The 15985-nt window shown below is 44.6% G+C and overlaps 1 protein-coding gene across 8 annotated transcripts in view; it reads left to right on the top strand.

Annotated features, from left to right (window-relative positions):
• MYLK (myosin light chain kinase) overlaps nucleotides 1-15985 on the top strand; it is a 180148-nt gene that overhangs the window by 153924 nt on the left and 10239 nt on the right. For 7 of the 8 annotated variants that reach the window (XM_053404081.1, XM_053404091.1, XM_053404099.1 and 4 more), the window contains 5 exons: nucleotides 483-524; nucleotides 611-704; nucleotides 2743-2946; nucleotides 8127-8344; nucleotides 10032-10155. In XM_053404081.1, the coding sequence (XP_053260056.1) occupies nucleotides 483-524; nucleotides 611-704; nucleotides 2743-2946; nucleotides 8127-8344; nucleotides 10032-10155 (682 nt within the window). The remainder of the gene's footprint in view (nucleotides 1-482; nucleotides 525-610; nucleotides 705-2742; nucleotides 2947-8126; nucleotides 8345-10031; nucleotides 10156-15985) is intronic. The other variant, XM_053404072.1, reaches the window with a different exon arrangement.

The raw sequence follows: 15985 nt of genomic DNA, 5'->3' as shown, positions 1-15985 counted from the left end.
TAGGATTTATCCAGCTTCTGTTCATTGAGGATTTCAATGGAGGGACATCACACTGATCAGCAGAATTATCCTCTCTTATATGCACTCAATATAAGTAGAGATTTTCCCTCAAAGAGAGAATGGAGCAGAAAAAAGTGGCAGCTGGGTGGCAGTACCCATTTCCCTATGCTATCATGGCCCCTCTCTTTCACTGGAGGAAGAATGTCCATTTAAGCCTCCCTAATTCTGTATTTTGCAGTGGCACATATACATGAAAGGAAACACAGTTATAATAAATTTAAATAAACTAAAGGAGCAGAACATGATTCAGCAATGGGCCTTGGCAGTTGCCCATGCATGCCAGTTGCTGATGTCATCCCTGTAGCCTTGTTGAGAGACGAGGAACTCACATACAGAATTCAACTTTTAATCCTTAGAGGGGGGAATAAAGATAGTATGAGAAGGCATTCTTTATAGACATATACATTTATATTTGGTTATAGGTCCCAAAGAAGAAGAAGAAGAAGCTGAAGGATCTGATGATGGTAAGAAATTGCTCTTTCACCATACTATGTTTGCAGTGCGTGGGCCTCCTTATAATCAGATGTGTTTTTCCCCTACCAACTTCTAGAAGAGAAGGAAACAGAATTTGACTATCGGACAGTGGCTATCAATACAGAACAAAAAGTTTCAGACTCCTACAATGTTGAAGAAAGACTGGGATCGTAAGTGTAGCAATATGCATTTTCTCCTAAGCATGTTTTCCTGCCAGTTAACTTCCATCAAAATCAATGTGGCTGCGCTTCCGAGAAAATACGTTTAGGATGGGAGTGTTAATGTGAAACATACCATGATTTCTTTCTGAGAAATGTACCACACGGGGCATAGCTTGTCCATGACCCTGCCCCAGAAATACCATTTTGCTATTCTAAACCCCACCCCACTCCAGTTTGTTTTTTTTCTGGCTCCACCACTGGTGGTTCCTTCTACAGTGGTACCTCAGGTTACTTCAGGTTACAGATGCTTCAGGTTACAGACTCTGCTAATCCAGAAATAGTACCTCGGGTTAAGAACTTGGCTTCAGGATGAGAACAGAAATCGCGCGGCGGCAGCAGGAGGCCCCATTAGCTAAAGTGGTACCTCAGGTTAAGAATAGTTTCCGGATAAGAAGGGACCTCCAGAACGAATTAAGTTCTTAACCCGAGGTATAGTCTAACCTTGTGAATGAGTTTCTTCCTTTCTTTCACGGTTCCTAGATGGTTTCAAAATTGCCTGTGTTGAAGAGAGTACTCAAAGCTTACAAATATATAAAACCAATTTAATTTGTGTTTGACTGAACAGCACTGTGCAATTTTTACGGTTTCATTAGAGATTACGAGATTCAACCTTTTGCCTTGCCTTTAGGAGAGATTCCTTGCTGCTAGTGGTTATAATCCCCAAAATATATGAGCTATGATGATACTGCTCAGTGAAGGCCAGTTGTAAATCACTGAAAATTGCCTCCTTCCAAGGCGCTTCCATTTGCAGAAGCGCAACTTTGGATCTAACCCATTAAAATAAAACTGTAAGACAAAACTAGCCCACTGCCCTATACACATCTGAAACAGAACAGCCATAGTTAGTGCGCCAAATGAAGGAGCTTCAGAGCTGGGGTACAATACTTGTGAAGGTTTTGTCCAGTATATCAATCCTCTTAACTTGATATGGAGAGGACCTCAGTTGACTTTCTAAGAGCATAGGTAGGTCCATACAAGAGAAGGTGGTCTCTAAAAGTAATGAGATCCCAGGTGTATCTCATTTGGCATCTTATAAACTAGGTGCAGGAAACCTTTGGCCTGCCATATGTTTCTGAACTACAGTTCCCTTCAGTTGCAGCAAACATTACCAATAGCCAGGGGGTGATGGGAGTTATAGTCCAGCAACATATGGGGGGGGAGGTTTTATGGAGGCCCAGAGGTTCCCCACATCTGTTCTAATGCTTTCTCCAGACATAGCCCAATGCAAGTAAATAAATAAAATAGATTTCCCACAGAATCAAACCAACATATGAATTAAAATTAGTTTTGCTAATATGGGGAGGGACCATTGCTCAGTGGGAGACCACATGCTTTGCTTGCTGAATGTCCCAGATTCAGTCCCTAGTGTTTCAGTTAGAATGAGCAGGGAGCAGGTGATTGGAAAGATCTTTCCTGAGACCTTAGTGAGCTGCTGCAAGAGTAGATAAGACAGAGCTGCAGAGTTACTGGTATGGAGTCTCAGTGGTGACTCATGTCCATTGGGGCTAGTGGGACAGAAGGCAGGGAGCCCAAACATGGAGCCAGAGCCAAAGAAAGGTGGATCCAACTATTTCTACTTTTGTCCGCAACATTCTCCCCACTAAGTTTTACAAGGGTAGCATTAACAAGCAGTGCCACTCCCTTGACTGGTTGTAAAAAAAGCAGGCAGGCAGGTGGAGACTGGCTGAGGGCAGACTGAGTTTAGTGGGGCAGTGCACCATTTGTCCTAATGGACCAGCAACCACTTCTTTGTATAAGGCAGCTTCCTATGTTCCTCTGTATTGCACCATACACCCTAAAATATGTGTTTGTGTGTGTGACTCAGGGCATTTGGTCTAAAACACAGCAAGTCCTATCTTCTGAGTTCAAGGTCACATTAATCATTCCAGGACATCAAAAAAAGCATGTTCTAATGTTTTCAGCCTGTGTTGTGTGCTGACCCTCAGACATTGAAACAGCTTAATGTGGATTCCTCTGTATTTTGCAGGGGGAAATTTGGACAAGTCTTCAGACTTGTTGAGAAGAAAACTGGAAAAGTTTGGGCAGGAAAGTTTTTTAAAGCATATTCAGCTAAGGATAAAGAAAACATAAGGCAAGAAATCAGCATTATGAACTGTTTGCACCATCCAAAACTCGTTCAGTGTGTAGATGCCTTCGAAGAGAAAGCAAACATTGTCATGGTCTTGGAACTGTAAGTATAAATTAGACTATTGTTACTTTCCCATAACAATGTTATTTTAAAAAAATATAACGAAGGCCTCCTAGGTCTCTTAACATATCTGCAAGTTCTTCTTCCTTTGTTCTTCACAGTTTTCTCATTACAGTGGTACCTCGAGTTACAGACGCTTCAGGTTACAGACACTGCTAACCCAGAAATAGTACCTCGGGTTAAGAACTTGGCTTCAGGATGAGAACAGAAATCACGTGGCTGCAGGGCAACGGCAGTGGGAGGCCCCATTAGCTAAAGTGGTACCTCAGGTTAAGAACAGTTTCAGATTAAGAATGGACCTCTGGAAAGAATTAAGTTCTTAACCCGAGGTACCACTGTAGTCAGATATTGCGTTCTTCACTGATACACCCTTTAAAAATCAGATAAACTTGAATTTGCTAAGAACCACCACTAGGAATACTTATATCTTGGATTTTGCTGAAGTATGGCTGCATATCAGTGGTGATCAATATGGTAAGAAGATGGCATGAGTTACCGTATTTTTTGCTCTATAAGACTCACTTTTTCCCTTCTAAAAAGTAAGGGGAAATGTGTGTGTGTCTTATGGAGCGAATGCAGGCTGCGCAGCTATCACAGAAGCCAGAACAGCAAGAGGAATTGCTGCTTTCACTGCACAGTGATCCCTCTTGCTGTTCTGGCTTCTGAGATTCAGAATATTTTTTTTCTTGTTTTCCTCCTCCAAAAACTAGGTGCGTCTTGTGGTCTGGTGCGTCTTATAGAGCGAAAAATACGGTAATTCCCTCTGGAACCACACATGCACCCTCAACAACCAAGGAAGAATTCACACTAGAGGGAGATGGTATTATACTGGAAGCTCTCCTTATCCTTGCAATCTCCTTTCTGTAAGCAGTCTACAAATCCTTTCTCTGCCAAATCTGAAAGTTAAGGAGGTTTTTGCCTTGGCAATGTTTTTCAGGCTTCTTTTTCAACTACTTCCTATACTCTCCTTACTGCCTCCAGCTAGCATGGATCCATTTATCACAGCCGGGAGCAGCAGAAATAACAAGGATAATCAAAGATGATAATTTGAAATGTTGCATGTCCACAGGACAGATCTGGCTCGCAAGATGCCAGTAGATTAGGGATGTTGCTAGAGGACAACTCCCATTATCCCTTACCATTGGCTGGGGCTGATGGGAGCAGAAGTCCAACATCCTCTGCGGTGCAGAATTACTGCTGCTAAATGATACCCCAGCATTTTCCATTTTCTGCTAATCCTCTACATTATGGGCCTCTTTGGATCAGAGTCTTTATGTCACAGCCTTTTTAAGCTGCATAACTTGATATCCACATGTTTCTCATTAGATCACCTTTTTTTCGTGTGACAGTAGTATTTGGGAAGAGGAGACTCAGCTTGTTAATTTTCCAAAGTGTTGGACCAGAACTTCCGGGTTAGCGCCATCGCCTAATGGCGGATTCCCTCCGAGCTCCGGAGGGAATCGGCTTAGTAGGGGTCGGGTCCTGCCGCGGCGGCGACGCGGGGACCCTCAGAAACCACAGGCGCTAAACCCTGTGGACCTGGTGACTCGGCGGGCACCATTTGCGCCCCCCCGACCCGCGAAGGAGCCTTTTTAAAGGCTCCGGAACGGGGGACGGAGAGCGGTGCGGTGCTGTGAGTCGACCGCTTCCCCTACTGAGTGAAGCCGCATGCCATGGACGGAGAGCGCTGACTTCTTCCTCAGAACATTTGGACTAAAAGTAACAACCCGTGAGTAATACAGAAATTGGACTTAAAAAGAGAAATTTTGGGGGGGGGAATTAGGTACGACCGGGTAAGGTGCAAAGAGGAAGTCCGCCTACCCGCCTTGTAAACATCTTAAAGCAAGGATTTTATAACTAAGGTTGAGAGAACATCTTTCTCTTGTGGATATAAGTGATCGTGCTGGAGGATAAGAGCTAATATTGAGAGTGGAATTGTCACCCCTCCCCCAGGACCCGGGAGCGATCGGTGAGAGAGCCTGCAGAAGAGACATAGAAGACTTTGACAGCTGTCAAACTAGCTGTCAAAGTTGGAGGAAAAGGAGAACTTTGTTTCTGTTGTCTTTGCTGGTTATATTTGTTACAATTTGGCAACAAATTGTTAAAAATAAAGAAGAAAAGGCTAACTTGACTTTTGGGTTGGAACTGGAAGATATTAAGAAACCAGAATCCCTCTAGAGGGGGTTCAGGACATTACAAAAATGGCTGTAAGTGGAAAAACACTGGCTGAACTGGAGAGGACTTTTTTTCTCTTGGGAAAGTTACAAGAATAAAGTGATGTTTTGGCTACAAATGTTACAATATTGAATGGAACAGTAAATAAAGTTACTGAGCCTGGGAGGGACTTGACTCAAGTCTTTGCAGCTGAACAAAAAAGTTTTGCAGTTGAACTAAAAATCTCTGCAGCTGAACAAGAAAAGAAATCTGAGAAATTTGAGAATGTGATGAAAGAGAAACATGATGATTTGAAGGAAAAGGAAGGAGGAGCTATAATGCCACAGATGACAAAGGAGAGCCAGAGGCCTGACATGATGGTTACAAAGGAAAATAAGAACTCGATGATGAAAATCTGGTTTGAATTGGGAACTGAAAAATGGAGGGATCTCCATATGTGGAGATCTGAAGACCTATGGAATACAAACCTGGCTAAAGTGGAAACTGGAGCTTTTGGGACATTTGGACTTAAGAGAAGCAAGAAACAAGATTTTGGCTCCATTTTTAAATATGGAGGCCTGGCTGGAAGAAACATGGACCTTATTCGGACAGAGCTTCTTCAAGATTTGGTGTTCAATATAAAGGACTATCAAAAAAACCGGCAGAGAGGAATTGAGAGAGAATTAAGAGTCTCGGACGTGAGGTCGCCAGGCTGACAGCAGATAGACTGATGGACTTTTGTTGGGGTTCGAAACCGGGAAAGGGGTGGTGGGGTTTTGGGAATCCAAAGGGTGTACAATTATATTCTGTTTCATTTAATTTTGTTTTGCCACTAACATAAAAATGGGGAATTCGTGGAAGGGAATTGGGGTCGACCTTAGAAAAAGATTTTTAAGAATAAGTACTGATGCATAAAGATTGAGGTTTCTAAGTTAAAATTGGTTAATTAAAATGAATTAAAGAAAATAAGGTAAAGTCTGGGGACAAGAACTTGCTGAGCTAAAAATTGGAACTGGAATACAAGAAGGGGAGGTGCGGGGAAGTCAAGGAAATTGGTTATTGATAGTAAGAAATGTAAATTTTATGTGTTTTTAATTGTTTTTTTGTTTTTTCTTTATTTTTTGAAAATTTCAATAAACATTTATTTAAAAAAACAAACAAACCAAAGTGTTGGACCAGAAGGATCCACTGCTGTTGTTTCTTTTACCCTGTTAACACGGGGAGGACATTGTACATACTTTTGTAAACCAAGAAATCTTTAATAAAAAATACATTTTTAAAAAATCAATGGAGCAAACTGTTAAAATAATTTTAAGGAAAAGGGTCACATAATTCCCTTCCCTTTGTTGCCATATGTACAGGGTGCATAAAAATACAGGCCAAAAAGACATGAATCAGAGTTGGAATCCTTATTATGCAATTTCATTGCTTGAACAGAAGATAGTTGTTTATTTTTAGATTTAAACCTTGACCAAGTTGGTGATAGTGGGTAAAATAAATTATACAGTATAGGGTAAGAAAATAAAAGAAACAATCCTACTTAGCATGGAACTGGGAACTGGCAGTGCTAATGGAAAATAGGGAGAATGTATGAAGTTTGCTGGACTGTGTAGAGCTTTCAACAACATTAATTTATTTTGCCTCCTGAATCTTTCCCCTTCAAAAAGAAATTAGAATAAAGTACATGATTATAAAGAATAATAAGCAGTTTAGCTGCATTAGCTTCTCACGCACTGCAGTTTCAAAGCCGTAGAATATTCCTATACCTTTGAATCTCCATATGTAAAAGGTAAAGGTAAAGGACCCCTGGACAGCTGAGTCCAGTCAAAGGCAACTATGGGGTTGTGGCACTCATCTCACTTTCAGGCTGATGGAGCCTTTTCTTCTGCTACAGTAGGAAATCTAAAGTAGGGGTATAACTAATTGATTGTATTAATCCATTTAGAAAAAATTAATCAACTGAAGAGGTGTAGTGATTAATCAGGCATCCTATTACTTTTCTAAAAGTATCTGTTTTTAATATGCGCTTATAAAAACTGGAGGTGGTAAGCATCATTTTAAGAGGCAATCCCACACTTAAGGTGCCTGTTGTGACATTTATGTGCACCATCTAATAGCAAAGGCAATATAATTCCTAAATTAGAAATACTGTGTTTTCCCATATACAAGTCCATGCTCATTTACTTAACTTACTGTTCAATTAATCTATTAAGATGAGTTTAGAATTTATTTTAAATTATATCCGGTTTCAAATGCCATCTGATGTGGATGGTCATGTACAGAGAGCATTTTTTGTTCAGCAAACCCAGTTCTAGTCAGAATCCAATTTCTGTCTCAAGGAAACAGAACTTGTGTATGTTTATATAAAATGATTTCATAGAATAATAGAAGTGTAGAATTGGAATAGACTACAAGGACCATCTACTCCAACCCCATGCAATGCATGGAACTTGAACCCACAACTCTGAGATTAAGAGTCTCATTCTCTACTGACTGAGCTATCCCAGCTTGATATGTTTTGCTTGAAAGAGTTGGAAGTTTTGTTAAATGTCTTGATAAGGAATAACTGAATAATGGCTCAGGAAACTGGAGAAAGATTAACAATGGGGGAGGTCCTTGAGGAGCTGTGGGGGAGAAATAGGAAAGAGGTGAGAGATCATTGCTGTTTCCTGAAATCAGCTGAGCAGGGCAAATTTCAGGGCCCTGTGGAAGTCACAGTGAAGTACCTGTGCCACCTTTTTTTATTTGCTCTAGTGCACAGAGGGATTGCATCTTACTGGGCTCCCAGAATAAGGACCCAATAATGTGATGTTTGAGAGTAGGGGGGAAGACTGGGTGAATGTTGGGGGACATATTAATGGTTCTGCATTAAACCACTCTACTGGTTCATACCCCACCAACTGTATTTTCATCCTCCAGAATAACCCACGTGCAAACTGTCTTCATATGGAATTTTACCAAACAATAATGTTAATTTAAAAATCTTTCTCTTTTGAATTATATTTTAGTGTTTCTGGAGGCGAGCTTTTTGAGAGAATCATTGATGAGGACTTTGAGCTAACAGAGAGAGAGTGCATTAAATACATGAAACAGATCTCAGAAGGAGTACAGTATATTCATAAGCAAGGCATTGTTCATTTGGATTTGAAGCCCGAAAATATTATGTGTGTCAACAAGACTGGTACAAGAATCAAGCTGATTGACTTTGGGCTTGCACGAAGGCTAGGTAAAAACTCTTGGAACTGTTTTACTAAACTATGACCTATTTGATAGGTATTTGATTGTGTAGATGTCATAAGTCCCAAGCATTGTATTTAATTCAGAACTTGTTATCTTCCCATATTCCGTATGGTTTGAGTCAACCTTGGAGCAAAGTCTGTAGTGATGGGCACTTCGTATGTACACTTCCTTTCCTCAGGCACACAGTGATCATATCCCAGAGATTCCAAAAAGTTGGAAGAGCCCACGTGAAAGCCTTAGTCTACACTGTGAGCTATTTGCTATTGTTTTGCTAAGAATGGTTCATTAAATATGGAAATTGGAACCCCTTTTATACATTTCCCACCCTACCCTCCTCTTACACCCTATAGGACAATAACTGAGAGAAGCCTGTGAGCCTTTGCTCTCTGATTTTAAAGCTTTATGTGCCTTTTCGTTGTATTTTCACCAATTAAAAAAAGGAGGGGGGAAACCAGTGCAGCTAAGCTTCTATGCTTTGATGTCATTTAAATGAGTTAAGATCAGTGATCCTTTTGTGGTCAATTTCTACAGAGAATTAGTTTTGCCAAGACATGCCAAAGATATAGCAGGATATTTTTCCTGACCTTTTTTGGTATGTTTAGAACTTGTATGTGGGGATTGTGATGTTTTCGCCTCATGTGGGGTGTCTTCTTCAAGCATTTCTTTAAAAAAAAGCATTTTCAGAAATTGATTTGTTCTGCACCATGCACTGAAAGGGCCAGGGCCCTTTACCAATTCTGCCATATGCAGATGGTAATAAAATACATGGCTCTGTCTTGGTCACCAGCCAATTTACATCGCCAATCAAGTCCTGGGCAGAAAATGTGGGACACTGGCCCTCATAATAAAACAGTTAAGCATAAATAAGTGTCGGTTTTTGTTTCACTGTCCACAGAATTCTGAAGCAGAATACCTCCTGCTTGAGGAATTCTCCTGGTTATTATTATTTTTTATTATTTGTTAAATTTGTATACTGTCCTATACCTGCACGTCTCAGGGCAGTTCACAGATTAGTTATTTTGAGAAGCAAGATGATGGTCCAGATGAATATTTGGCCTAATCCAGTAATGTTCTTCTTAGTATTATTAGAAACTGGAATACTTTTTGATTTGACGGCCGCATTTGAGACCATCTTGTTCTGACTTTACTCAAGAAAAACACATGAGGCCCTACATGCTCCACTACCACATGGTCCTGTATTAGCAGCTATGTCCATTCACTTCCCACCTCAGTGGATTGGAAATTATTTGTATAGTAGGAATCGTGGGTTTTAACCCCACTGCCTCTTTAGAAAAACAGTTTTATCCCATTCCCCACCTAAAAGTATTGATGAGCAAAATGGTGTTAGAGCCCAGTGTATTGAGTTTGGACATGGGCAATCAAGTTCATATCCCAACTTGGCCTTCTAGCTCACTGGGTTGCCTTGGACAAGTTGCAGTCTCTCCACCTAATTTCCCTCCAAACATTATTGGAAGGAGGGTAAACGCTGCTCTGATCACAAACAGCTGCTTGGACTGATATAGGGCATGTTCAAGTCTGGAAGTACCGGTATTTCTCGTTTTGAAAGGTAGGAGGTATAGTTTTTCCATGCTCTCTCTCTCTCTCTCTCTCTCTCTCTCTATATATATATATATATATATATATATGTGTAACAGTTTTTCCCTATTTCACAGAAAGTGCAGGTTCTCTTAAAGTCCTCTTTGGGACACCAGAGTTTGTGGCTCCAGAAGTGATAAACTATGAGCCTATTGGGTATGCTACAGACATGTGGAGCATAGGAGTCATCTGCTACATCTTGTGAGTACTTGCTGCTGGGCCAAATCTTGACCATTTCTCAATCTCACTGATACTTATCTCCTATGTTTGTTACCTGCATTCCCATGCCTATATGCTGCAACAGAGCCAGACATTTCCAGTAGGGTTATTTGATTCTAGAGTATTTTCCCCAACCCACCCTTGCTCTTTCTTCAGAGTCACTTATTGGTGTGTTAATACTCTAGCTATGTTATGGGAATGTTATATATTCTCTTAGTTATGCTAATGGTTTTTCAACTTATTCCACAGATATATTCATTAACAAATTCCACAGTTGCTTCCTGGAATTCAGCTACCAGTAGCTGCAATTGACCACTGTGAGATTTTTGTAAAAATATTGTATAGTAATATTAAAAGAATAAAGTAATAAAAATCCCTAGCAATCCAATAGCCAAATTACTTTGTCCAGTCTCATTTAGACAAGTACTTTTCTTGATTCATCTTACCACTGCCTTGTAAAAATATATCACAGTAGTTTTTACAACAATATAAAAACATCAAACCAAAGAAGAAAGTCATAAAAGGTTAAAAACCAGTTAAAAGCAAACATAAATTAAAAACAAACATCAAGAGACCATTGTGTCAGGCAGCAAAATGTCCTGGGCTTGCCATGCACACTCTTGGTTTCCTGCTTACCTACAGAGCCAATGTTAGGGCAGTGAATCCTGGAATTGTAGAATTGGAAGGGACCCCAAGAGTCATCTAATCCAACCCCCTGCAAGGCAGGAATCCTGTCCACAGCTGTCCCTGGGTGGGTTTGAGCCTCCCACCTTCTGGTTAACAGCCAGCTGCAGTGAAAAACATCTTTTTGGGGTTGCTGCAATCCTAATGCTAGAGTAGCTTATTCAGATTTGCCATAGTATTTTTGAAAGGAAATACTTTCTTTTCAAAGAACAGCTTTGTTCTGGCCCTGGATGCTGCTAGAAACTTAACTATGCCTAAGGTTACGTTGCCAAGAAGATGCCTGATCTAAGTAGCTGGAAAAAAATCTTTCCAGTAAACATCTCAGTGTTAGTTGTAATAGTAACTGTATAGCTTCAACCCCAAATAATTTCTCCGAAGCAGACACAGCTCATCTTTGTCACTCTGACTTCAGTACTGCAGAAAGGAAATTGTTTCCATAATTTGTCAAAATTTTGTTCCATTATTGCTTTAGTTGGCTATTATTTAAAGCTGAGATCAGAGCACTGGGGCATGAAGATCTGTGATAAAGATGGACATGTTTTAGGGATAAACTTCATTAAAAGTTCCAGCAATCTCCCCTCATGCACTGTTCTTCCACTTCCAAATCAGAGAAATAAATACTTGCTTTTCCTGGAAGTATTTTTAAACCAGTTTTGGATTTCATATTTCCCGAGACCCACATAACACACCACTGCATTTGAAACCACCTTAAATGTTGACAGTCAGGTTTGTATCATCACAAGAGAGAATCAGCATTGATGTGTCTAATGGTTATGGGGTTGCTCGTGTGTAAGTTGCCGCCACTCCTGGGTAGGTGGCCTGGTTAAACCTTTCCTGGCTGGACAGCCCCTCACTTTGTGGCTGCTCAGTCGCTGGCAGAATCCGACAGTGGGCGTTTCTTCAACCTTTTCCAACATAAAAGTTGTTTGATGCCCAGTCTCCTCCTAGCCTCCCTGCGTGGAAGCCTTCTGCACAGGGTGGGCGTGGGTAGCGGAGGACCTGTGCTCTCTCCGCTGGTGTCCAGTGAAGAGTCTCTGAGCCTGCTCTCCGCTTCCCCCATTGGCCCCCCTCCATCCCTGGTGTCGCGCTGAATTTCTTCCCCAACAGGAGACCTGCCTCTCTCCCTACTTGGCCCCTCTCCAGCATCGTCGTGGAGCCTCTCCTCCTCTCGTTCCGATGGCAGTTCCCTGACATCCATCTCCCCCCCAGAACCCCCTCCAGCCCCGGCCCCACCTCTGGATCCAACTTCGTCCCGGTCCTCGGCCGACGATGCGGGAAATCCTCGGAAGGAGCTGTCGCTATCCTCAGAGGATTCAAAACCCGCTTCCCACCCTCTCTGATCTCTCCTCGCGGGGTGGGCCTCCCAGTCTGAATCCTCCCTCTCCGACGCTTCTCCTCCCTCCTCTTCGGAGTCAGGAAAACCCTTGAACTCCTCCTCGTCGTCGGTGGTGCCAAATTGCTCCTCCCAGAATCTCGCTGGTGGTTTTGGTTTGCGTGGGAACCGACTGTGGAACTCTTCCACTAGATACCCGTCATTGATTGCCTCCGTGGGAACCCACGTGTCTTCAGACCGGGGTTCCCCCTCCCAAGCGATCAAGTACTCTACTCTGCGCCCCTGCCACCTGGAATCGAGTATTTCCGTGGCTTGGTTGTGGTGTTCTTTCTCCTCTACTTGCGGGTGTGTGGTGACTTCCCCCTCCCGTCCCGGGAATTCCCGCCCCTCCCTGTACGGAGAGAGTAGGGACCTATGGAACACCGGGTGTAACTTCATGCTGTCCGGCAGCTTGAGCCTATATGCCACGGGGTTCACCTGCTGTGTTACCTCAAAAGGTCCCAGTCGCCTCGGCTGCAACTTCTTGTACCCTCCCTTAAAGGGTAACCCTCGGGTTGACAACCACACCCGGTCCCCCACCCGTATGGTCTCCCCTTCCCGACGGTGCTTGTCTGCCTGCCTCTTGTAAATTTCTTTGGCCCTCTCCAAATTCATCTGGAGTTGCTGGTGCAAGGCCTCCATTTCTTCCACAAACTGCTCTGCTGCAGGTACGCTCCACCCTTCCTCCCCTCTCCCCGGGAAGGCCCGGGGGTGACACCCATAATTGGCCATGAACGGGCTCATTCCTGTGGACACGTGTTCAGCGTTGTTGTATGCAAATTCAGCCAGCGCTAGTTTCTCTACCCAATCGTTCTGTCTCTCGCTGACGTAGCAGCGTAGGTATTGCTGGAGTATACTGTTCGCTCGTTCCGCTTGTCCATTGGTTTCCGGGTGTCTCGCCGTCGAGAACCCCACCTCGACCTGCAGCAAGCTCATGAGCTTCCTCCAGAACCTTGAAGTAAATTGTTTCCCGCGATCTGAGATGACCCTCGAGGGATCCCCATGCAACCTGAATATGTGATTTACAAACAATCTGGCCGTTTCCTCTGCCGTCACCGCATGCGAGCAAGCTATAAAATGGCACATTTTTGTCAGTAGGTCGACTACTACCATGACTGCTGTCTTCCCTCTTGATTTGGGCAAATCAGTCATAAAATCTATGGAGACCACCTCCCAGGGTCTTCCCGGTGTAGGTAAGGGTTCCAGTAGCCCTGCAGGTGCCGCCCTCTCCCCCTTTGCCCTCTGGCAGCGGTCGCACCCCTGTACGTACTCCCGTACATCTTCCCTCACCCTTGGCCACCAGAACTGCCTGGTGACAAGCAGCATGGTCTTGTGCTGACCAAAGTGCCCTGCTGTTGGGTTGTCGTGGAGTTGTTTGAGTACCCTTCCCCTCAATGTCTCCCCCGGTACGTACAGCGCTCCCCTATAGTACAGTACCCCTTCCTTTTCCTCAAATTCTCCCTGGTTTTCCCTTCCTTCCCGTAGTGCCCTGATTTTAGTTTGGGCGAACTCGTCGTCCCTGGTGAGACCGGCCAGTTCCCGTTTCCCAACCAACACTCCCCCACACATCTGTCCTCGGGGAACACGTGTCGGGCTTCCGGCGGTCCCTCTCCTTCCATGTACTCCGGCTTCCGGGAGAGAGCATCGGCTCTAACATTCTCCGCTCCCGGCACATACCGGATCTCGAAGGAAAACTTGGAGAACTCTTGTGCCCATCAAATCTGTCTCTGGTTGAGTACTCGCGCAGTCCTCCAGTACTCCAAGTTCTTGTGATCCGTGCAAACCTGGATCTTGTGCCGCGCCCCTATCGACAGATGTCTCCACCGGCGAAACGCAGCACAGCTAGCAGTTCGCGGTCATACACCGTGTAGTTCTGCTCCGACTTGTTCAGCTTCCTCGAGAAAAAGGCGCACGGCCTCCACTCCTGCTGGGTTCCGGGCTGCAAAAGTACGGCTCCTATGGCCCTGTCTGGCGCGTCGGTCTCTAGCCTCATGGGCTTCTCCAGATCCACGTGCAGGAGTTGCTCTTCCAACGTGAATGCTTTCTTCAGGCTTTCAAAGGATCGCTGGGCCCCTTCCGTCCAGACGAACTTCTTTTTGCTGCTGAGACAGTCTGTGATGGGTGCTGTCAAATGAGCGAAGTTCTTGATGAACTTCCTGTAAAAGTTGCTGAACCCTAGGAACCTCTGCACGTCCTTCCGGGTCTTGGGGGCCTTCCATTCCAGTACCTCCTGCACCTTGCTGGGGTCCATAGCTAGACCATTGTCTGACAACTTGTACCCCAGAAACTCGACCTCCCTTGTGTGAAATTGGCATTTTTCCAGCTTGACCCACAACTGGTGCCTCTGCAGTCTCTTTAGCACTTCCCTGACGTCCTTGACATGTTGCTTCTCATTGTCAGAATAAATTAAGACGTCGTCCAAGAAGGCTACGCAGTTTTTGTACAGCAGGGACCCCAACACGTGGTGCATGAAAGCTTGAAAGCAGGCGGAGCCGGACTGTAATCCGAATGGCATAACTAAGTATTCGAAGGCTCCCAGGGGGGTGAACATGGTGGTTTTCCATTCGTCCCCCTCCCTCATCCTGATCAAATTGTATGCCCCCCTGAGGTCCAGCTTGGTAAAAAATTTCCCCTGCCTCACCCGTGTTAAAATGTCGTCAATCCTGGGCATTGGGAAGGTCACGGGTTCTGACACCAGGTTGACGCCCCGGTAGTCCACAACGAGCCTGGGCTGATTTTTATCCTTTTTGTCCACAAAGAACACCGGACTGCCCCCCACCGCCTTTGATTCTCTTATGAAACCTCTTTTCAAGTTCTTGTCGATAAATTCCCGCAACTCCTGCATCTCCCTGTCCGACATGGCATACAGTTTACCCACTAGCAGCTGAGCCCCTGGGAGTAGGTTGATTTGGCAGTCAAAGGGCCTATGGGGGGGTAGCCTATCCGCCTCCTTCTCGCTGAAGACCTCCTGCAGGTCAGCATATTGGGGTGGCACCTTCCCTTTTGGCTCCACCGCCATTCCCGCCACCCTGGCCACTGTCATCCTTGGCGTTTCCCCCCACCATGCAATGTTCCAAGCAGTAAGCTGACCCAAAGGTGACTGTCCGTTGATGCCATGCCACTACTGGATCATGCAGTGACAGCCAGCTCATTCCCAGTATTATTGGGGGTCCTGCCAGTGTGGCTACGTGAAAGGCAATGGTCTCCGTGTGCCGGGAAACCCTCATTCTCATTGGCGGGGTCTGGTGCGTCACTTCCCCTCCCAGAAGTTCTCTGCCATCTATGGTGGTCACTTGCAAGGGGAAATCCAGGGGCAGCAGGTGGAGTTGGTGTGCCAGAGCGAAGTCCTTGCTAAAGAAATTGCAGGAGCTGCCTGAATCCAGCAGCGCCTTAACCTTGACTGGGTGCCCATTCGGGAGTTCTAGCACCACTTCTATGGCTATTGCTGCCTTGGGGGGGTCTGGCTGGGGCACTTCTATTAGTTGCTGGCCTGGCTGCTGTGCCCGCTGATCGGCAGCCAAGCGTTGGCGTTTCCCTGCCCCTGCCCATTTTCCTCCTCCTCCCCCTCACCAGCGGCTCCCACCATTCCTTGCCAGGCCTTTCTTTGAGGGCAGACCCTGGCAAAATGTCCTGGCTGTTGGCAGAGGTAACACTTCTTGGTGGTTTTCCAATCCTTTCCCTCCTTTTTGCGACCTTCACCGGAGTTTGAAACCTCTCTCGCGCGCGCTCCATCTATCTCCATTGGTTCAGCCGGCT

This window comes from Podarcis raffonei, chromosome 1 (genome assembly GCF_027172205.1).
Source record: "Podarcis raffonei isolate rPodRaf1 chromosome 1, rPodRaf1.pri, whole genome shotgun sequence".
NCBI lineage: Eukaryota > Metazoa > Chordata > Lepidosauria > Squamata > Lacertidae > Podarcis > Podarcis raffonei.
The sequence above is the reverse complement of the archived record's forward strand: the minus strand, read 5'-3'. Positions and strand labels throughout refer to the sequence as shown.